A 22,923-nucleotide genomic window follows, 5' to 3' on the forward strand; every position below is an offset into this window, starting at 1 on the left:
TAAGACTTGAAAGCAGGAGGCCAGAAATAATCTTTATCTTAAGAGGAGCCTCAGATGATTCTTTGGCTTTGTGAGGTTTGGGAGCCACCAATGTAGCTTAATAATGACAATTCAACTGTACTTTGAATGCCCCAGTTTTTCTTAGGGATGAGAAAGAATGAGCTATAACATTTCCAGGAAGCACTAAATTCACTTAACAAATATATAGGGCAGGGGGCACATGGATGGTGGATCTGACAAGGCTCTGCCCCCTTGGAGCTTACCTGCTATTGAAAGGGAAAACAGGTACTGAAAACATCACCTGCAGTCATACCATTAGTAGCAAAAGGGACACTTTTTGGGTTTGTGTTTTTGATTTTTGTTTTGCTTTTAGTTTTTCTAATAGAGGGACACAGACAGATCAAAAAAAAAAAAAGAAGAAAGTTGGGAAAAATATATTCATCACCAATCTTTTTCACTACCAATTTTTAAAATATCACTTTAAATTTATTTTATTTATCAGCATATGTGTATGTGTAGTATATGCATGTGTGGGGTGAACATGCACATGGCTTGTGGAGTCCAAAGGCTGATATCTGGTGTCTTCCTCCATCACTCTCCACCATATGTTTTGAGGCAGGGTCTCCCATGAACCTGGAGCTAGCTAATCTAGCTAGCCAGCTTGCTTCAGGGATCCCTTGTCTCCTACACCTTTAGCAGGTTAGGATTATGGGTGGACCATCATGTCTACCTGAGTTTTATAGACGTTCTTCATGATTGCATAGCAAGTGTTTTATGCACTCAGCCATTTCTCCAGCCCCAAAATGGCGCTCTTTAAAGTACAAAAACCCAAGACTATGTATACACAGTTCGACTCATATACTGATCACATCTATCATCTATAGAGATATGAAGGCTGAGAGAAGAGTCACATACTGAGGGGGGTGGGGAGGGAGTCCATTTCCTTCGTATATTTCACATATTTATCAAGGGCTGAAAGTGTGATACATATTCAGCTCCGTTCTGCCGTTACAGCATCACGTGACTAATTTTTCAGAGTGCTTTTCTCTAGCTGAATAACTTATAGGCCTGGGCCACTGCTGCAACCTGACCCCACAGTTGCTGCTGAATGCATTGTGCAGCCTGTTTGGGTTAAAACCCGTTTCCACTTGCTGTTGTCTGCAGCAAACAATCCTCCTTCTAGGGCCTTTGTAGAAATCTCCATCTGCCATGGCTGTCAGTGAAGGTGCTGCTACCTCTCTGACTAGAGCTAAAGCCAGACTCGGATGGGTCAAGTGTCCTCATAGGCTGGCATTAAATACTAGCAGAGACAGAGAGAAACGTTTGTTTAAAAAATCTTTCTCTATGATTTGACCTATGTTTCAGTGGAATAATCAATGAACAAATACCTTAGAGTATCTTGCCCAGAGTTGTGGGGACTGTATGCAGGCACAGATGGGGGTCCAGCTCTTCCACTTCCACGGTTAAGTGGCTCGGCCAGGCGGAGTATCTGGAAGCTTTGACCTGTCTCTTTAAACTCCGTGTTCAGAGGCACGTACGTGATCCTTCTCTCCCACCTGCTACGGGTAGCTCAGGTTGCATGAGATTTTGGTTCCAGAATTCTAGGATTTGGACAAGATTGACTGCAGGTGAATCCCAAAGGTTTTGCAGTTTTGTGTTTTGTTGGGCCTGCGGGTTTTTGTTGTGTGTTTTGTTTTTTTATTTTTATTTTTTTTCCTTGCTGAGTTCTATCAAAGTAAAGTTCATGCCCCAGGAAGGCAGGGACTGCTCTTCCCAGTGCAGGAGGCATGAACTGTAAGCCCAGCAGGGCTTGGGCCTGCAGAGAACCCTGGTGAAAACTGCTTGCTCTGGTGGGTTCTGAGCAAATACTGGAAGCAGAACTGTTGTTGATTCCTGAGCCCTGGTTTTGGGGAAGCCAATGCAGGATGTGGTAAATTGCGGTTCCTATTCCCTGTGCGGAGTTTGCAAGTCCTTTAGGTTTTCCTCCCTCCACTCAACCCACTATTGAAAAACAAACTCATGCAGGACTAGCATCCAAGTCTAGGCCATAACATCATACCTGGTGTGACTTAGCAGTATGTACAACCTTTGAATGCATGAGGCAGGGGAATCATAGCAATTAGCTAATCCGCTGGGCACCCAGAGACTACAACGGGCACAGAGCAGTTGCTCTGTGATTTGTCTAGAGATGCACAGCTGATCTCTTTTCTCAACTCTCCTCCAGTTAAGAGAGTACATGTTTTAAAAAAAAGATGGCGGACTCACTCAGGGTCTCATGATCTTTTCAAATGTCCTCCAGAAGGGAGCTGCCTCCCTTTCTTGGATTTGTTCCCATGCTCTGTGATACCACCCAGTATCTGAGACCTCATAAAATCCCAGGCAAACCGTGGGATTGTTGGGAACAAAGGAAGCAGGGCTATGAACTAGACCTGATGTTACAAGATCTTAGAAAGTTAAGGTGAAAATGGGAAAGCTTCTGCTTAATACAGTGCAGTCTCCATTCAATAAATGTGGAAGGTGAGGGGTGGTGACCCTGTTGGAACTCTTTATCAGTAACATCACTGTCATCTGCTTTTTAACTCACTCTACATCTCAGGGCCTTCCCAAAGAAACACAAAAGAGCTTCAAAGATGTCATTATCTCTACTCCATAGAGAAGAAAACTGGGCCCCACTACAATATTTTACAAATTAGGAGCCCGAATAGGGTAAAGGTCCGGGCTCAGCATCTGATGTCTATACATTCCTGACTTACTACTTCTGGGTAAACAGAAAAAACAGACCCATTTACTTCTAGTGGCTCACATGGGGCAGTTTCTGCAGGAGTGCCTTGCTGTCCATTGGCTGCTCATCAGCTGTTTCTCCTCCAATCAGGTCTGGGCTTGGTGGGAAACGGAGGCACCCACCCTGACTATTCTTGCACTAAAAAGAAATAAAGTCGATGGGGATGTAGTTCAGTGATAGGGCACCTACCTAACATGTACAGGGTGTGGGGCTGATCCTTTGCATCCAAGCCTTTTCGGAACATGTGAGGGGTGCTGAGGATTAAACATCGGAGCCTTAATCATTCCGTGTAAGTAGCAAGCTGCATCCCCAGCCAGCATCAGACATATTAACAGTCAGCTTGTCGTTCCAGTACTCAGGAGGCAGAGGCAGGAGGGTTGCTGCAAGTTCGAGGCCAGCCTATGTAGTGGTCTATGTAATGAGTTTCAGGCCAGCACTGACCCCATGGTAAGACCCTGTCTCAAAATATAAAAACCAAAGTCAAGAGGCATAGGACTTAAAAACCCCAGGCCTTGAGCCCTAGCTTACCGTTGTCACTTAGGTAACCCAGAAAAGTTTCACAGCTCCTCTGAGCCTCGTGTCTCTGGTCTCCTCACTTATAAAATAAGGAGGAAAAGCCCTGCCTGGTAAGGATCAAGGGGCGGGGCTACAGAGCTCTTCCAGGTGAACACCAGGAAAAGCAGTGGTGCACCTGTTCACACTCAGCTCTCACGTCTCTGTGCTATCGTCTTCCCTTGGTCTTTATTGTGCCACGTAGATCATCCTGCCTGATGCAGAAATGGTTTTGCCTCCATTGAGTCAGGCAAACTGTACCTTTACCAGAGTAGCCCAAAGCTTGGGAGAGACCTTCTCCCCCTCATCTTTCTCCTCCTCCTCCCTCCCCCTCTGTCTTCCTCTTCTCCCCACCTTCTACCCCCAGGTTCCTAGGTCTGGTCTAGTATGTCTTTCTGTGATGAAGAACATGTACCCCACCCCACGTGACAGTTAAGCACCTGAAATATGGCTAGTGTGATAAGAAACTAAACTTTTGATTTTGTCTGATTTTGATTAATACAAGCAGTCACAATCCCCAAGTCTGGCATACAGCTGTCTGGGCTCTGCAACAGAGGAACTCCCCACACAACACATACACTTCCAGATTTATCTCATAGCAATCCATCAGCAGCTAGCAAAAGTTAATCATCTTTTCTCCTATTGGTTAACTATGTGATTTTCACACTTTCATGTACATTAGAACCCTCAGCTTTGATAAGAAGTGGTCTGTTGGACCCACCTCCAGAGTTTCTGATGAAGCAGGCCTGGGATTGCCATTTCTAGCACAATGCCAGTGTTGCTGACACTACTGGTCTAGAAACTATACTTTGAAAATCTCTGGCTCCTTACTGAGGGCGTCTTTTTGGGATGCCACAATGCTACAGCAGAACCCACGGAGCCAGAAGGCCTACTCAGACCCAAGACCCGAGGGCAATGGTTTCCATGTGGGCAGTGTTTTCTCCCATGGGATGCTCTGCGGTATCATCTGTGGCGCTTCTAAAGTTCCCAACGGGCAGACCTCACTCCAGACCACTTATGTTGGCCTCTCTGGGGGCAGAACTGAGACACGAGTGCTGTATAAAGCTCCCTAGATGACGTCGACAAACCCCTGCACTGATGGGACTTGAAGGGACTTTCATCTATTGGATAATAACAATAAATTCATTTTGTTTTATGTCCCAGGGCCATTGGAGGATCAGATGAGGCTGTGCATGTTAATAGGTTTTATAAAGGGGGCGGTACGATGTAGGCATTGACATCTGGACAGAGCCAGTCTCAAAAGATGGCGCCGTCCCATGCAGTCAGGTTAATGCTGTCTGTGCATTTCTTTCCAGTACTGTCCCACCGACCAGGCCACTGCCGGCACAGACGCTGAGCACGTGCAACAGTTCTACAACCTCCTCACGGCCTCCATTGACGTGTCCAGAAGCTGGGCAGAAAAGATCCCAGGATTCACTGATCTCCCCAAAGAAGATCAGACGTTACTTATAGAATCAGCCTTTTTGGAGCTGTTTGTTCTCAGACTTTCCATCAGGTATGTTCTATTATCTTATCTTCCCTCAGCCTTCTCATTTGTAACAGTGGGGGGTTTATTGAAGAAATGGAGATGAAATGTATTCAAACATTAAAACACTGAGAAGTGGGGACTAGAAAGAATGATGGAGTAGCATCCAGGACCCCGGGTTCCAGTCTGAGGTCCACCAGGAGTAGACACAGTGTAAGGCTCGGAGCAGAGTGTTGCCTCACTAGGAATCCAGATCTTTTCTATGCAAAAAGGAGGGTGGATGTGGTGGTCCCTTAAGTCTGTGGCTCTAGGACTGTTCTTGGGGTGCAGATGGTGTTTGTGGAAATGCTGGGTTTGCCTTATGAGTTTCTATTTCACACGTGATTGTTGCAACATTCTTGATGGGCCTCTGAAAGTTCCACAGCTGAGTTCTTGGGTCAAAAGATTTGGTCCACTCTCTAGTGTTCAGTGGCAGCAAACAGGAGGAGGATGTGAATTCTGTCTATCATCTAGCTAGCTAGCTATCCTTTCTTTCTTCTTCCTTCCTTCCTTCCTTCCTTTCTTCCTTCCTTTCCTTTCCTTTCTTTCTTTCTTTCTTTCTTTCTTTCTTTCTTCCTTTCTTTCTTTCTTTCCTTCTTTTCTTTCTTTCTTCCTTCCTTCCTTCCTTCCTTCCTTTCTTTTTTCTTTCTTTCTTCATTCATTCATTCATAGATAAATAGGTCCACTAGGTAGCTTAGCCTGACCTTAGACTCACAGCTGACCTTGAGCTTGGAATCTTCCCTGTTCCAACCTCCAGAGTGCTGGGGACTCAGGTGTGCACTGCCATGCCCAATAGGAAGTGACTTTTCAAATAGCTTCAACTTCAGACCTACGCTCCTCTCCACACGTTATATATATGTGTGTGTGTGTGTGTGTGTGTGTGTGTGTATGTGTTTTTATTCACCCAGGGCATATTTAATTCCATCTTCCTTGCTTCATTTCAATACATAGTTCAGAAATAGTACCTGTATTTCACCAGATATTATAAGAAAAATCATCATTCCCCTCTTTCTCTTCTCTACCACCTGTTTCTGTTTCATATCGTAGCATCAGAAACTCCTGCATAAAGTGTAGCTCCTGTGCCTTGAGCAAGTGGGCTACAGAACAATACTGCAATCTGCACTTCAGCTATACTCTCTTGATTCTGAAGCCAGTGGTTGAATGTCCACATTCAAACTCTGAGGCAGAAACATTCTGTCCATCTGCTCCCTGTATGGAGGGATCTGAGGCCGAGATGGGAGAGAGCTGTAGCTAGAGTTCCAAAGTTTAGCTTATTTTGCAGCCAATCCAGTGCATGAGAGCTGGTAGAGATGTGCCTGTCATCTGAGGCACGTAGCAAGGGATTAGGCCGAAGATAAGCTCCATGCAGGTGGACGCCACACTTCACCAAGCTCTCTGTAGTGCCTGTCTCCAGGAACAGCTCATCCTTGGTGCTCAGTAAATGCCAGCTGAGTGAAGGAATGAATAAAGCTATTCATCCAGAAGCACGGTTAGAAAGACACTGGCCTGTGTGTGCCATCGACCTAGAGAGAGGAATATGGAGCACGATATTTCAAAGTTCAGGCAAAGTCAAGATTAGAGTAAGGATCCCACAGAATTGAGAAGTAGTTACACCTAATACTCTAATCCTCTTGTGAGCTAGGCACTGTGCATGGACTTTCAAAAAAAAAATCTTCATTTTCTTTAATTCCCTCCGCAACCTTAGGAAATTATGATTAAATTCCTGTTCCATAGATAAGAGAAAGGAAGTCCAGAGAGATGAAAGGAGGGCCCAAGGTTACCCTGCTAAGCCATCATGGCCAAGTAGAGGTTTCAGGGCCCCTTTTAGGAGGGAGAAAGGGGATGGTTGCAGACACAGTATAAACCACTGGCAAATTTAGAAACAGCCCCCTGTAGCCCCCTTATTTTAGTTACTCAAGGAGGTAGTGTGCTCTGCCACCTCGGACTCTGTGATCGGCACTTGGAGAAACTTGTTGCTTTGAATTTGCATAATGGAATTGTAGTGTCTAGCCTCTGGCCTTATCAGCTTCTGGCATTTAAGAAAATAAGGGAGGACAGGGGGGGGGGGGGGGGGGGGGGGGGGGGGGGGGGGGGGGGGGGGGGGGGGGGAACAGCTGATATGAGAAAATAAAAAAAAAAAAAAAAAAAAAAAGAAAATAAGAGAACAGCCTTGACTCAGGAGCCCCAAAGGGAAGTCTCCTGCTCACTGCAGAGAGAGGCCATTGTATGACTTTTCTTGAGGAAACCTCATAACAAAGGTCTATTCACCCCAGAGAGGGGACCAACAATAAGACAAAGAAAGGTTTTTATCCAGTTCAGGATAGGGAACAACCCATATATTTTACTGGGTTAATAGGGGCACATGTGAGAGTCTGATTTCAGGAATGTGGGTGCCCCCCCCAAGATGTATCACCGAAAAGTCGCACCTAGCATGGATAATGGCCTTGCAAAAGTTGCATAGATGGACACCCCTCTTTCAGTCAGTTTTCTACCTTCTAGTAACTTCACCACCTCCCTTGACTGCATGTAACAGGGTGCGGCAGTATTATGCACTTCTAAGTGTATGAAAGCAGGAGGGAGTCAGTGGCTGTGATCTCAGGTGAGGGTCTCATGACCCTCTCCTCACTCCTGTGAGGGAACCCTAATAGGCCTGATGTTGTGAGGGACGCCTGTGACCCCCCAACCGTACAATTACTTCTATTGCTACTTCATAACTGCAATTTTGCTACTGTTGTGAATTGTAATGTAAAGGTCTGATATGCAGATCGTCTTAGGTGACCGCTGTGAAAGTGTCATTCGACCCTGCCAAGGGGGTTGCACCCGACAGGTTGGGAACCACTGCCCCTAGATAGTCTCTGAGGGCTTGCTTCTCCACATTCCATCCCGGAGAAGCCAGCAGCTGACCGATTCTAGCACTAGACAGCAGGTGTGTCCACCTGTGTTCCCTAAGGACATGATCACGGACAGACGGTCAGGTTGTTCGGTCCCAGGAGCACGCCTTCGTTCATGGCAGTACTGCACACACTTTCCAGTGCTGCCCCGTGCTGATGTTGGCACCTGTGTATTATGATGTTGCCATGTTAGCCAGACTGAGAGGACCTCTTTAATGTGTCTCCCCCTCCTCCGCCCACCCCCAGGTCAAACACTGCTGAAGATAAGTTTGTGTTCTGCAACGGACTTGTCCTGCATCGACTTCAGTGCCTTCGTGGATTTGGAGAGTGGCTCGACTCCATTAAAGACTTTTCTTTAAATTTGCAGAGCCTGAATCTTGATATCCAAGCCTTAGCCTGCCTGTCAGCACTGAGCATGATCACAGGTAAGTGCCAGCTTCCGAAAGTCAGCGTCCCCTTTTCTCTTGCCTGTGTCCAGGTGGCTCCTGGGCTTCTGTACAGCTAACTAGAAAATGACTGCCCCTTTCCTGAAGTCCACCAAATTCGACCTAGTTTAAATAAGGAAAGCACGTGTCCACAACTTACTCCTAGGAGCTTGTAGGAGAGAGGGTTGGTACTATTGAATTATCATCAAAACCCGATTGCTCTGGAGCTCTGCTGGCTTTTGGCCTGGCTACTTCAAGGCTGTTTTTACAAAAGGTTTCCAGGAAGATAATCTTAATCACCCTGCTATTCCTATAGGCCCCTTCCCAGTTCTTGCCTAGAGACCTAAAGTGAAGAACTACAGGCCTATGGAAGACAGCTTCACTTACTAATCCTGACTGAGAGGGAGTTGAGAATTAATGTGTTATTTGTCAAAAAATGAAAACAACTCAAATCCACGGCTTTGTAAAACGTTCAAAAACGGAAGTATAAAACTTGTTCGGTTTCTGGGGCTGAGGAGTTGGCTGGGGTGGTAAAGGACTTGCCTGGCAAGCACAAAGACCTGAGTTCAATCCCCAGAACCCATATAAAGAAGCTGGATGTGGTGGCATTTGCCTGTGACCCCGAGCACTGAGGAAATGGAGACAGGAGGATCCCTGAGGGCTCACTGGCCAACAAATCTTGCCTAATTGGGTGAGCTCCAGGCCAATGAGAAACTCTTATTTCAGGGAGGGTAGGTGGTATTCTTAAGGAAGATACCTAAGGATCCAATGATGTTCTCTGCCCCCCTACACACACACACACACACACACACACACACACACACACGCACACACGCACGCACACACACACGCACGTACGCACGTACGCACACGCACACACGCATAAAAAATGTTCAGTTTCTGTGTTATTCTACTCTCCTGCTACTTGTCCCATCACCCTGTGCTCTGGAGGTGCTGCTGCTCTGGGTCTCCTTCGTCCCTCATCCTTGAAGTGCCTTATTAGGTTGCATCTTAATCAGTGATACCAGAGCCTAGGGAGATAGTGACAGGATCTGAAGCTCATCCCCATCTTCTGGGTCAGACCCAAGCCCAGCTAGGCTGATTGGCTGAGGGTCCAGTTCAGACTGGATATGCTTTTGACTAGAGGAAACATTTCCCAGATAGGTAGGGAGTACTGATTGTGTACTCAGCACAGCTGGCCTCTCCTTTCTGATGCAGCCTTGCTCTGCCTGGTTTGGTGATTCTCAACCTATGGGTCATGACCCCTTGGGGGCGGGTATCAAATGACCCTCTCACAGGGGTTGCCTAAGGCCGTCTGCATATCAGATATGTACATACCAGTCATAACAGTTGCAAAATAACAGTTATGAAGTAGCAATAAAACAATATTATGGTGAGGGGTCACCACAACGTGAGGAACTGTATTAAGGGCTTACAGCATTAGGAAGGTTAAGAACCACTAGTCGAAGCACTATTGACATGCACCTGCTCAGGTCAACTAATGTGAACCAAAGTTAGACGTATTTGTGTGCCTCTAGAGGCCAGGCCAGTCATGTGCCTGACTAATTCTTCCTGGTCTTTGGTCCAGGGTAGGAAGCTCAGCTCTTATTAGGGCCACCATAGTCTTTCAAGACTGAAACAAAAGCAAAGATGGCCTTAAAGAGTACAGATTCCACTGACAGGGCTTGCTTTCTGATGTCAGAGCAGAGCGCCTAAAAAATTGGTGTTTAAGACCCAAGCCCAAGAGCGTCACTCCCAAGACTAATGAGACGAAGCCCCAAGATCACCCTGTCCTCTAGCTCTTCAGCTCCATTTCAGACCCCCATTCAGCATTTCCAGGACAGTTAGACTTCCAAAACTGCAAAGTATAGAATTTCATCATTTCCAAAAGATGAAATCTTTTGAGCCTGCGTTAGCTTTCTGCGACCAAAACCAGTTCCTTGCCATGTCACTATGGAAATGGGAGCTGAATATATGCTCACTGGCCTAGGGGCTGTCTCTTGCATGTCACTGTGTTTTCAAAGCTGATGACACATCTCTGGAGGAGACAGAATATGTAAATTAATCCATAGGATGCAGAGAGTTGAATGGGGACCAAGTGTCAAGAGATCACAGGTGAGGGAGCAGAGCGTGTCTCCAGGCTACCATGGAGGGATTGTAGGCATAAATAAAAATGTCCTGAAGCTGTGGTGAATATGACGGACCCAAGTTTCACAAAGGAAATGGTGATGAGAGAAGCCACAGGATGACAGGAAGAGTGTTGCAGGACTCAGGGTCTTTCCTCAGCCTTCCACACCTAGTTAGGTGGGTGGGATCCGTCCTGAGAGGAACAAGATGGCCAGCCTTGCATTCTAGAATGATCTCCAGTAGTAGCTGACTTTGAGCACAAAGTAAGCGAGGGAGGAGAGCAGGAGGGAGTTGGGCAGTGTTGGGACTGCAGCTCACAGTGAGGGCCTGACCAGGAGGCCCAGTCCTTGTTCTGTCTCACTCTGTGGAAGCTAATGGACACCAGGTACCTACAGAGTCCAGAGTAGGAACTAAGAGCAAGATGGTGCTGGCCTCCGCATCCCATCTGTGCTGTGCTGTGATCAGAGCTGACCAGCCCACTGTCCACTCAGGTAGACATTTGCTGGAGGACCAGGCAGTTCAGCATGGCAGAAAAAGCATGGGTTTCCAGTTCTAGCAACTCTTCTATTAATCTGGAGTCTGGTGTTTCATCAGCAAGGGAGATTGAGTAACACAGTTCTCTTCTCTGTGCTTCTGTTTCTTCATCCACACACTAGGAATAATAACATCCATTCCATAGGGTGGCAGTGTAGGTTACAAAAAACTACATTGATGATGTAGCCAAACTGGATTCATGACAGACATTAGATCTACTTATGTTTCTCCTTGGAGTGGCAATAACAGAGGCCCCCTCCAGCTGGGCTCATACGTGTCCTTCTCTTTGGAAACCTTGACCAGTGCAAAGTGAAACTCTTTGTCATGAAGAAAAGTTGGTAGCTTTATAAGGCAGTATGAGTCGGGCATGATGACTCACACCTATAATTCCAGCACTCAGGAGACAAGAGGATCATGAACTCAAGGCTACATGTCCTACCTGGTGAGTTCCAGACCGGCCTGTCTCAAACAATACAAAGCAGGCAGCATAGTATATGTTAGGTGATGACTTCCTTAGACACTTGAGAGACTCAAAGGGGACAGCGATTACAAAGCACTTATGCTAGACCGGCAATGGGCTGAGTGATTTGTCTGTAGGTCTTTCCTACAGGGCAACTCCAGCTCCTGCCTTCACTCCTGCCAGCCTTCACAGAGTAAGTCATCAGAGGTGCTGCACATATTACACAAGCAGAATGAGCCCTCCAGTCTCACAGAGCTCTTGGAATTTGGTGTCTGGGAAGGTTTGGGATGCATGGAAACATTAGACAATGGCGGGGGGGAAGCCTAGAAAGCAATGCCCTCTGCTGTGAATATCCACTAGCATTTGAGTATGCATTCCCAAGAGCCCTGACATCTCAGGAAGCCTTACAATCAGAAAGAGTGGTTGTGGAGCATCAGATGAGCCCTAGGAACGAGAAAATGCACCCACAGAACTGTTGGGTCTGAAACCAGAGAGGGACTTGTGAGAGGGAAAAGGTTTTACACCATTAGCCAGTCTCACTTCCAGAAGACAGCTTCAGGAAGTGGATGGTTTACTCAAACATGGATGTCTCCCCTAATTTAGTTTCTTCTTCCTCCCTTTCTCTCTAACCCCCTCACAAAACACTGAGTGGTGAGATGGGACAGGAAACAGTTTCTTCCTGATCACTCTCCCTTCCTACAGTAACAGGAAGTTCCCTACAGCTGTGGTTTTCACATGTTTTCTGGGTCCCCAGTTCATCTACCCTAACTGTTGCCTCTTGCCAAAGTCAAATCCCTGGAGCAATGGGAAGGCTTTGCTTCTTCGCCACTGACAGGGTACAGTGTGTTGCTATCTGCTTGTAATCCTCCAAACAGAAAGTTAGTGTGGATGTATCATTTTATAAATATTGGGTATTGGGGCCTCTCCATGCCAGGCTGTCAGTGTGTGGGGAAAGAGGAGAAGAGCTGGGCATGCATCCTGCTATCAGGAAGTTTGTAGTCTCAGACAGAAGACAAGGAGCTCTGTGTATGGTGATTAGTGTTTAGGCTCTTCTATTTGTGTTTGGTTTGATTTGGTTTGGGGTTTTTGGTTTTTTGCAACAGTGTCTCACTATGTATCCCCAAGTGTCCTGGAACTCACTATGTAGGCCAGGCTGGCCTCGAACTCACAGAGATCTGCCTGCCTCTGCCTCCTGACACCACGCCTTTAATTCCAGTGCAGAGGAAGTCTGGGTAATTGCTGTGTTTTAGGGAATTACAAACACTGGAGGTACTGGTCATGAATAAATTCCCAAAGCAGTAGCATGTAGACATAAAGGATGTTCCAACTTAGGGGAACCAGAGGTCCAGGGTATGGCCATGAATCACCCCAGCACAGTTGTGGAAAAGTCATGGATGGCCAATGACTTTCCTTCTGCATGACCTGAGCAGAAAGATGAGAACATTTCACAGAGTCCAGGCTATGATTCTGAATGACTGTGTGTTCTGGAGTAAGCACCCAGGCAGAAGCAGGAGTCCCCTCTGGAGACACTAGCTTGAGTGTCTCTGAGCTCTGGGAAAGAGTAAAGGATTTTCAGAGAAACACTGACTGTTGAGACCTTTACCTGTGGCCTCATACTGTGAATTAACCTTGGACTATAAGCTTTTATTTCCCATCTAGTGATTGATAGGGAAATGTGATCAAACAGGTCCTTTGGAGTCAGATTGTAGAGGACATTTTGATGGCCAAATGGAGTTTTTTGAAAATTCCCCAAGGCATTCCTTTCCAGACTCAAGTATTCTGTCAGGCAAAATAATGAGCCCTTTCTCCCCTAGCTGGTTTTCTTGGTCTTCTTGGGACATAGCCTCTAAGACAGAGGAGGAAGAAAGGCAGATCTAGGGAATGTGGCGGGATCAATAGTTGACTGATCTCCCCCTGTCTTTCTAAAGCTCCTCTGCTCACTTTGAATACCTGACCATTCTGAATTTTCATCAAATACAGCTATCAGCTACATGGCAAAGGGAAGTATGGGTGAAATTTGACAGAATAATATAGTTTGGAAAAGAAAGGGGACAGTTTCAGGGTTTGGAGATTAGAGACCTAAGTTTAAGTCTTTATCTGGCCACTTCCTAGCAGCATGATTTTGGGCAATCCCTCATTTTTTCTGAAAACTATTGTTTTCTTTCTCACAGAGATAAGGTCTTAGACCATTTAGGTTGCTATAACAAAATACCACAGCATGGGTAACTTATAAACAACAGAAATTCCTGTCTAGCACTTCTGGAGGCCCCTTCTAAGCACCCTCCCCAATGCTATCACATTGAGAGTTAGACTTCAGCACATGAATGGGAGCACAGTAAGATCATAGCCAATAATAACATGTATTTGTAGGTTTCTTATAAAGAATAAACTAGTGTGTAGCCCTACAGAGGGGGGAGAAAATCATCCAAACCTTCACTGTTATTATCCTAAATGTTGGTTTCCATCAAGAGTTAACTGTTCTCAGAATCTATGAATGTGTTTAGTTTCCATACAATTGCATATATATGATACACTCATGGCTTTTCTTTGTTTATGCCTTTTTATGGGCTTCACGACAGCAGGGCAGTGATGCCAGTATCTTGGCTTATTGTTCTCTAGTCTGTGAATATGCAATGCTGCATGCGTGCATTCTCTCAGACAAAGCAATGGCTGGAGAGACTCTAAAGAAGTTCCATTACATTCCTCCTTCCCACTCCGTGTACTGATTGTGAACATTTTTCAGTGTCATGATTTTCTGTGGTGGCAAGGGTTTTATCATTCAGTTCACATCAGTGTGATGGTATTTATTGAACCTGGGGAGATAGCCCAGTGGGAAATGACCTCAGTGTACGCATGAGGACCCGGGTTCAATCGCTAGCACTCATGTAACCCCAGCAATGTGGAGAGGACAGAGAGAGGAGATCCCTGGAGCTCACTGTCTAGCCAGCTACCTGACTCAGAGAGTTCTAGATTCACTGAGACTCTGTCTCAAAAATTAAGATGCAGAATGATAAAGCCTCCACATACACATGTACACATGCACCCACACATACATACAAGCACATATGAACACACACTCACAATTTCCTACTGAGGCTCATTCTAGGCACTTGGGGTATACATTGGTGCCCAAACCAAAGTATTAGGGCAAAGAGGATTTCATCGATCTTTAAAATTACCTTAGTACGTGACCAATATTAATTGAACAACTGACTTGTAAATATCAGCAAATCTCTCAAATTGGGAAAACCTAAATTATTTTTAGCCTACCATTGTTGTTAGAAAATAGTCCGACTTCCCAAGAGCTGCCTAATTTCGATGTAGATGGAATCAGTTGACGTCTGTGGTACACCTGCCACATGCCAGGTGCATAGTCCCTTACCCTTAAAGAGCCGTGGTCTTGGAGAGACAGACACCCACTCAAAGACAGGAAAGCGCTTGTACACCTCAAGCTGACTTGTGGCTTCCTGACCAGTGTGGGTTCTGGGACTGCCCACCAGTCAGTCAAGGACATGTGACATAGCCAAAGGCTGACGGTGGCAACAGGACTTCCTAGAGAAAGAGGTGAGGCTTAGAGCAGGAAGTCCTGTCTGCTGTTTCACAAGCAGCCCCCTTTCTCTTCCGCATTGGCTGGAACTGTGCTATCTCTAAGTTGGCCAGTGCCCCAAGACCTGCTCAAAAAGCTGGCTGGGGGGGATGGGCTACTGCTAAACACTGTCTATCCCTTTCTCCATCCACTGCTCTCTGCTCCCAGGAAGAGAACCTGGTGCTTCTTTGATCAGTCAAGAGCCCGTAGTGAGAACTGTAAAACAGCAAAAGTTAGCTCAATATAAGAAGCTAAGACAAAACCATTTGAAATTGGAATAACCTCCCTTGGGAGGGAGTTCTCATAGGCAGAACCATGTGAAATTAAAATAAGCTGCCTTGGGAAGTGAAGTTTACAGAGACTAGGTGACCACAGGGTAGAGATGCTGCCCAGCAGCTCTGAGGGACAAGGATTGACTAGGGTTGAGCTTCTCCGCCCGGCATACAGAGCGCTGGACACAGTGTTGTATGTTTTGGCTGTGTGGGCCTCGGGCAGGGCCCAAGGTTCTGTATTTCTCCCAAGCAAGGAAGCCAGTCAAAAAAAAGCAACAGAAACAACATAGGCAGCAGACAGTAGAGATCTTCTCCAGAGGAAGTGGGAATTGAGAGAAGAACACAGATGTAAGGAACACCACCCAGAGAGTAACTGGAGTTACTGGGATAGGTTAAATTAAAGCTGCCCCCCTCCCCAAAAAGGGATCCCCAGAAGAGTTTAGAGGAAGATTTCCACACAAATGAACTCAGAGCCATGGGCAACATGGACGGTAACGAATTGAGTTTTAAATACAGAGAGTGTTTGCAAGTATTTATTAAGCGCCTACTATATGCCTGGCATTATTCCAAGTACTCTGCGTGTGAAGATCGTTTCATTCTCACAGCAAGACAAGAGGCAACTGCCACTTTAGCCCCCTTTCAGAAGCGTGGAAACAGACTCAAATCGCCCAGATAATAGCTGACAGAGCTGACGGAAACTGGCCCAGTCGCTCAGCTAATGGCTGCCAGAGCTGGTGGAAACAGCCCCAGAGTCACCCAGCTAGTAGCTGCCAGAGCTGAGAGGTGCAGAGAGGGAGTGTCTGCGTGGGAAGTGTGAGTGTGAGCGTTTATAAAGTTCTTTACTGTTGTGAGTGTCTTAACAACTCCCAACTCATCCTTTCAATCTGAGACACTTCCACATTTAGTGTCTATTTAATCATTTCTTAAACAGCTTTGGTCTTCCGTCTTACAGATTCATCTATCAGACACGTATTAGGTGTCCCTGATGCGTTAGGATTGGTGCAGGAGAGGGGAACCACAGTGAGCAAATACAGGCCATTTCTCCAGGGAGCTTAAATCTAACGAGGGAGGCAGGCAACTGTCACATGAATATCGGATTTCAAACTTGCATGTCCTGTATTATAAAGAGAATCTGACCTAGACTAGGAGCCAAGAAGGAAGCTTCCTTGAGGGAATATTGGATCTGAGATGAGTGGATCTTAACTAGCTGAGGGGGGAAGAACATGAACGTAAACTTAAGTGTCTCCTTATTTCACTTAATCCCTCCGCTCCCTCTCTCCCCTCTTCTCTTCACCTCCTCTCTTCCTTCTTCCTCTCCTCCTACCTCCTCTTTCCCTCCAACTCCATCCTGTCTTCCTCCTGCCTGGCAGAGCCGTTTGTTGACAGGGATAGCTAACAGGCCCGGGAATCCAAACCCACCGGGGAGAAGGCGCTGTTTTCGTCACTGCTCTGCCCCCACTGTCTCAGCACTGTTTGCCACAGACCCGGTACTTGATAAACATCTATTGAAAGAAGTTTAGCCACTAGTTAGTTAGATTCACAGAAAGTAAGAGGATACTGAAGGAGGGACGGTTTATATCAGAATGAGGAGAAACTTTCTAACCATTAGAGGCAGTGAAAGGCAGATACAACCGCCCGTGAGCGAAGTTCTCCCGGATTTGGTTTGAAAGAAGCTGGCCACTTGTGAATTTCAACCCTAGGCAATTCACTTAACTTTTTGAGTCTTCTTACATATTAATTAAAGATAACAGATCATCTTGTCTCTTTCTGAGCTAAAATAGTCTAAGTAAAAGAGTATAAACTAAGGGCTATTAGATGAGTTTTATCAGCAGGTTGAAATGACTGACCTGCCCATCTAGCTGGAACCTGACTCTGGTTTTGTAGTACCTTGGAGTGGACAGTCTTCTCTTAGGTGAGAATTTAAACAAAGAGGATCAAATCCCTTCCAACGTACATACACAATGTCTGTGACGCATGTCTAATACTTAACTGTGACTATAAATTCTGTTTTGACGTCTTGGAAACATAATGCTTGAGTTAAAATACTGAAAGACAGGATGAATATTGTATAAATCCAATGCAAAAAGCTTGTTGGGTCAAATCATGGTGCTGGGAGGTGGGGGGGGGGGCGCAGGTTCATTGCTGAGGATCCAACCCAGTGCATCACACACTCTAGGTGAGAACTCTACCACTGAGCTGCATCCCTTCTGCCCAGAAAAAGCTTAATTTTCTATACATAATTCTCTAGGAAAGGAGAAACCCAAATATCTGACTCCCCCTCTCTCTCTCTGGATTTATGAACTCTGCATTTCAGCTCTGTAGCTGTTTGCCAATTTTCAAAGGAGGAGGGGGAGGGTGTCCCTTCAACTAAATGTCAGTGATTAGAATTTTAAGAAATTTTAAACGCTGAGAAGGTTCCAGACACTTGGTGACTCCCTGGTGATCTGAAAACCTTGCTGGCTGCTGGCAGGAGTATACACCGAGACTGAATTTTTATCTTAGCTCCTATGGAAAACTAAAAAAGCCACAGACCTTGTGAGTGGCCACAGCAACAAAGAAGGAGCGAGGTGCCTTTGGCTCCTAACAGGAGTGTCTATGAATTCCTCAAGGAATTCCAGGCCTGGTTGATCCAGCTGGCAGGAGGTATCGATCTCCACTTCAATTCGCTGAATAAATAATGGTTGCCATAGTTATTGAGCAAGGCGACTGGCTGGAGAGCAGAGAAAACTCCATGCTCCCGTCTGTGAGTTTGGCCATGAGAAAGTCTGGCTCTAAGGTCCCACAATCAATCGGCCCCCCTCCCGCATCACACCCGACAAATTGCTCAGTTTTTTCATCCTGATAATGAGTGTGGGATCTTGGATGCTCTGTGAGACAGGAGGCCCTGGAAGGATAGGAAAGCCTCTGTTAATGGACCGGCATTTGATTGTGAGAGATGCCTCCTCTCCCGAGCTTGTAAATCAGATTTAATGTGTCTCAGTGCTAATAGAATTTAATATCAGCAAGTTAGTGCTTGACCGTGTTATACATATGACATGGCTTCATAAAGGACAATCTCCCACCTTGTTCTATTTAACAGTATTCTCCAAATAGCACTGACATAGAAATTTTAAAAGAAAGGTAAAAGAGCCATCCAGTTTTCTCATGACTATTTTCACACTTTGTTTCTTTTCATCCTTTATGTGAAGAAAAAAATTTTACACATATGTATTTCGTGTGTATGTGTGAATGCATGTACACTCCACAGTGTATTTGTGGAGGTCAAGAAGACAGCATGGAGGAGTCATTTCTCTCCTACCATGTGGAGACCCTAGACTAACCTCAGATCATCAGGGTTGGCACCAAATGCCTGCTCAACCAGTCTCATCAACCCCAGATTTTTAGTATTATTTTTACATACATGCGATCACAGCCTAGGTACTCTTTCATATGCTCTTCTTCATTTAATGTTACTTATATTTTTCCATCTTGTTTAATAATCTTCAGACTTATCCCTGATCGTTTTAGGATCTTATGGCCATGGCATTATTTACTTAACAGTTCCCCTCTTCTCTAACTCTGTATCTCTCCCAGAGTTTCCTCTGTTTGGGTTCTTGGGTGTGGAGCGAAAAATAGATAAATGCTGCCCCAAATATTTCCATCCATACAAGGCTGTTGTTTTCAGTTGGCTTTCTTCTTTGGATAAATTCCCAAGAATGGGGTAGCTTGGTCAGGGGCTGGGAACATTTTATACCTCTTGAACCTTCCTGCCAAATTTGCCACCTGGTTCTAGGCTTTGAGGAGAACAACTAAACTGTTCTGCCCAACCCCACTGCAAGCAGGGCTCCTCCAAACTCACTGTCAGTGTTTCCCCTGAGCTTGAAGCACAGAGGCGACGCTTTTGTGGGAAGTTTGCACCTGCCTAACCAAGACAAGTAGGCAAGACTGCCTGGCCAGCAAGCCTCAGGGATATGCCCATTTCTGCCTCCCCAGTTCTGGGATGATAAGCATGTGCCACCACACCTGGCAGTTCTAGGGAATCGAAAGGAAAGCAGGTCCTGACAGGGCCACTAGCTGAGCTAACACCCAGTCCACAAAGGGCACTCTAGTTGTAAAATGCCCAACCCACCTGGCAGAAAAGGAGAAAGAGCTTGAATAGGACTTCTAGTGACGTTTGACCTGCGCCCCCCAAACTTACCCTCCTCTGTCCTTCTGCAGAGCGACATGGGTTAAAAGAACCAAAGAGAGTGGAGGAGCTATGCAACAAGATCAGCAGCAGCTTAAAGGACCACCAGAGGAAGGGGCAGGCCCTGGAGCCCACCGAGCCCAAGGTCCTTCGTGCGCTGGTGGAACTGAGGAAGATCTGCACCCAGGGCCTGCAGCGCATCTTCTACCTGAAGCTGGAGGACTTGGTGGCCCCACCTTCAATCATCGACAAGCTCTTCCTGGACACCCTGCCTTTCTGAGCAGGGAACCCCTTGCTCTGCTGGCATCTGATCATCAAGCTAGCAAAAGGATGGGTCTGACCACCTGCCCCTCCGTCCTTCCTTCAGGGGAAAAGCAGCTCCCATAGAACGCAAAGACTTTTTGTTGTTGTTGGTTTTGTTTTTTTTTTTTTTTTTTTTTTTTTTTCCTGGCGCCTTTCCTTACGATCGAAAGCCGGAAACCTTGCAGAGTATTGTGTTGGGTTTGTGTTTTATATTTAGGCTTTGGTGGGTGGGGTGGGAGGGGGGGTAGAGTTGATGAGGCTTTTCTAAGAAATTGCTGACAAAGCACTTTTGGATGATGCTATCCCGGCAGAGGGGGAAAGGATAATATAACTGTTTAAAAACTCTTTCTGGGGCATACAGTTATGGTTGCTTTGTGTTCAAAAACAAGAACAGCCAAGGGCTGTTCACCAGGGTAGACTGTGTCTTAAGACTGATCCCTTTATGATATACTTCCTGTATCAAGGGTACATATGTCATACAAGCAAGGCAGAAAATTCCCTTTCCTTCATTTCTTTCTTCTTTAAAAAACAAAACAAAAACAAATGGCAAAAGACGGAAAATTATCTACCAATCAGACTTAGCAAAATGATAATGGCTGTTTGCTTCCATATACAAGTGCAATTTTGTAAAGTGCTGTCTTACTAAGTCTCGTTTGTGAACTCTCCCTTATTTCATATGAAAATAAGGAGGCAGTCATGTTAGCAAATGGCACGCTCATTTTCCTAGCAAAGGCTCGATCCACCTGCCCTGTAGAACCCTTCAGAGGTGTGGCCCACCTAAGACTTTCAGGCCGTTCTTCATGGAATCTTGACCCCTGACGACTATCCAGCTGTCCTGAAGGGGATCAGGTGATAAAATGGATTGCATACGACTGCATTCGTTGTATCCTATCAACCTGGACAGAGCTCTCTAAACCTACTAAGGTTGTAGCAACGTCTGGTTCATCCATTCAGAAGCCCAAGGAGTGTTGGGAGAATCAGTCAAGTATTTGCTTCCCCTCAAGGAGAACATGCAAATAAGTAGGAACTGGGTCGTACAGGGTAAGCACCAGAGGTGATAAGGATTTATATATATATATATATATATATAATTTTTGTTATTGGTTAAAGAGACAATTTTGGAAAGCAAGCAAATCTTTTTTTTTTTTTTTAAACAACAACATAGTATTAATGTGAGTACTAGAAAAGATTAGTGGGTTGCGGTTCAACATTCCGTGTTTGTGCCCCTTTTATATGTTTCTACTGTTGATGCCATATTGTTATGAAATAATTTGTTGCATAGTGTCCTTATTTGTATGAACATTTGTATGCACGTTATATTGTAATAGCTTTGCCTGTATTTATTGCAAGACCACCAGCTCCTGGAGGCTGAGTTACAGAATAATCAAATGGGGTGTTCGTGGTGACTTGGATACACCAATTAGAAATTAAATAAGCATATATATATATATAAACATAGCAGGTTACATATATATTTATAATGTGTCTTTTTATTAACCATTTGTACAATAAATGTCACTTCCCACGCCATTATTTTACCCTTCATTTGCAGTGACCTTTAAGGCAGCACTGTTTAGCACTTTGATATGAAAATTTTGCTTATGTTTTGCTAAATTCAAATAATGTTTGAAGATTTTTAGGTCTAAAAGTCTTTATATTATATACTCTGTATCAAGTCAAGATACCTTTGGCCGTTTTGCTAAGAATCAAACTTTGAATGTCAAACTGATGTCACAGTAGCTTTTGTTAGCTTTAAATCATTTTTGCTTTAGTCTTTTAAAAAATAACAAAACTATGCTGTTTATATTGTCATTAAATTATACAATCAAACAAATACCAAATGAATTGCCTAATTGCTGCAAAGTATAACCCAGATAACAAATCATATCCTTTCCTCTTTTTTTTTTTTTTCAAATCATTCGGATATTTGACCGTGTATTTTGTATGTGTGAGATTTTATGAAAGATATTTCTTTCAAGATGACAGGGCCTGGAATGTTAAGAGTTTGAACTTCAGACTTGGAAGGGGCCTGGCTCATCATCTGGTCAGATCTCCTGAAATTCACAACGGAGAAAAGTGGGGCCCATCGCAGGGCAGACTGCTACAACAGAATTGAGACTAGGACTTAATTCACCTTTGCTTAGTCTTTCCCTACAACTCACTGCATCTCTAGGAAAATAAACTTTTAAACAGAGTCACTCGTATTAACATTTTACCTGCAGACAGCCTTGAATAAAGTAGTACTTTGGCATTAATTTGTTGAGCTTATATGCAAACATAATAAACATTATTAAATATCAGGAAAGCTAACATTTCACACCAGATCGCTTCAGACCAAATTCAAATCGAATTTGAATAAATTAGAAGTACTGAGCGTACATAACCTTCTTGTGCACCTTGAGTATTCGAAAGTTAATCCTTGTTTTGGTCCTGTCTGAAAAGCAGAACAGCAGCACAGTGCTCTAGGGAAATGCTGTTCCTTTTGGTCAGCCCATCTGATTGAAGGGAGAGGACCGCCTAGGCGGCCTATCTGCTGGTTTGAAGAAATAATGGCACTGTTTTAGTTCCAGGGCCCAGACACTAGTGCTAAAAGAAAAGACCTATACAGCCAGTGCTCTTCTGTCTTCCATAGTTATCACAACTATGAGAGCTTCTCAAGTCATCAAGCCGTTCAATTTTTTTAATTTTTTAATGTTGACACACGAGTGTACGCAGAGTGCGTGGCACACTAGCTCTGAGGAGGACAAGCATTAATGCAGGTGATTCCTCCCCTGGAGGGAGTGTTCTCTCAGTGCGAAGCCACCCTCCGCTGGAAACCCGGAATCTACCCGCTGTTATTGGAGAGTGCCTTGCTTTTGTTTCAGATGGCTGAGTGTCCCCATGCCCTTCTCCTCTAACAGCATTGCTTTTTAGTGTGTGTTAACCTGTGGTTTGAAGGAAATGCTCTTGTACATTAACAATGTAAATTTAAATAATTAAATTAAATTACATTTTACCAATGGCTACCGGTGTGTTGAATGGGCATGCTTCCTTTAACAGCTTTCCCTTAATCGGTATAGTAATATTTACTGTGAAGTCTTTAAACGCCTCCACAAATGGATTTTTTTTAAAGGCTTAGTGATGCTGCAAAGTTAATAGATATTCTGAATTGGGAATAGATTAAACCTCAGCGATTGGGAAGAAGGATGCTCTAAATTCAATAACCATTTATTGACTGTTTCCTGGGGGCAAGGCATGCTGGTGCACCTAGGACACACCACACCACACACACACACACACACACACACACACACACACACAC

General features: G+C 45.0%; 1 protein-coding gene across 1 annotated transcript in view; it reads left to right on the forward strand.

Moving 5' to 3' along the window:
* The window catches only part of Nr4a3 (nuclear receptor subfamily 4 group A member 3), a 34,200-nt gene extending 14,356 nt beyond the window's left edge, over nt 1–19,844 (forward strand). The window contains 3 exon segments of the mRNA XM_037202596.1: nt 4,651–4,850; nt 7,997–8,175; nt 19,352–19,844. Of these exon segments, the coding sequence (XP_037058491.1) occupies nt 4,651–4,850; nt 7,997–8,175; nt 19,352–19,599 (627 nt within the window). The 3' untranslated portion in view covers nt 19,600–19,844.
* The last annotated feature ends 3,079 nt before the right edge of the window (nt 19,845–22,923 follow it).

The sequence above is a fragment of the Peromyscus leucopus genome, chromosome 2 (genome assembly GCF_004664715.2).
Source record: "Peromyscus leucopus breed LL Stock chromosome 2, UCI_PerLeu_2.1, whole genome shotgun sequence".
NCBI lineage: Eukaryota > Metazoa > Chordata > Mammalia > Rodentia > Cricetidae > Peromyscus > Peromyscus leucopus.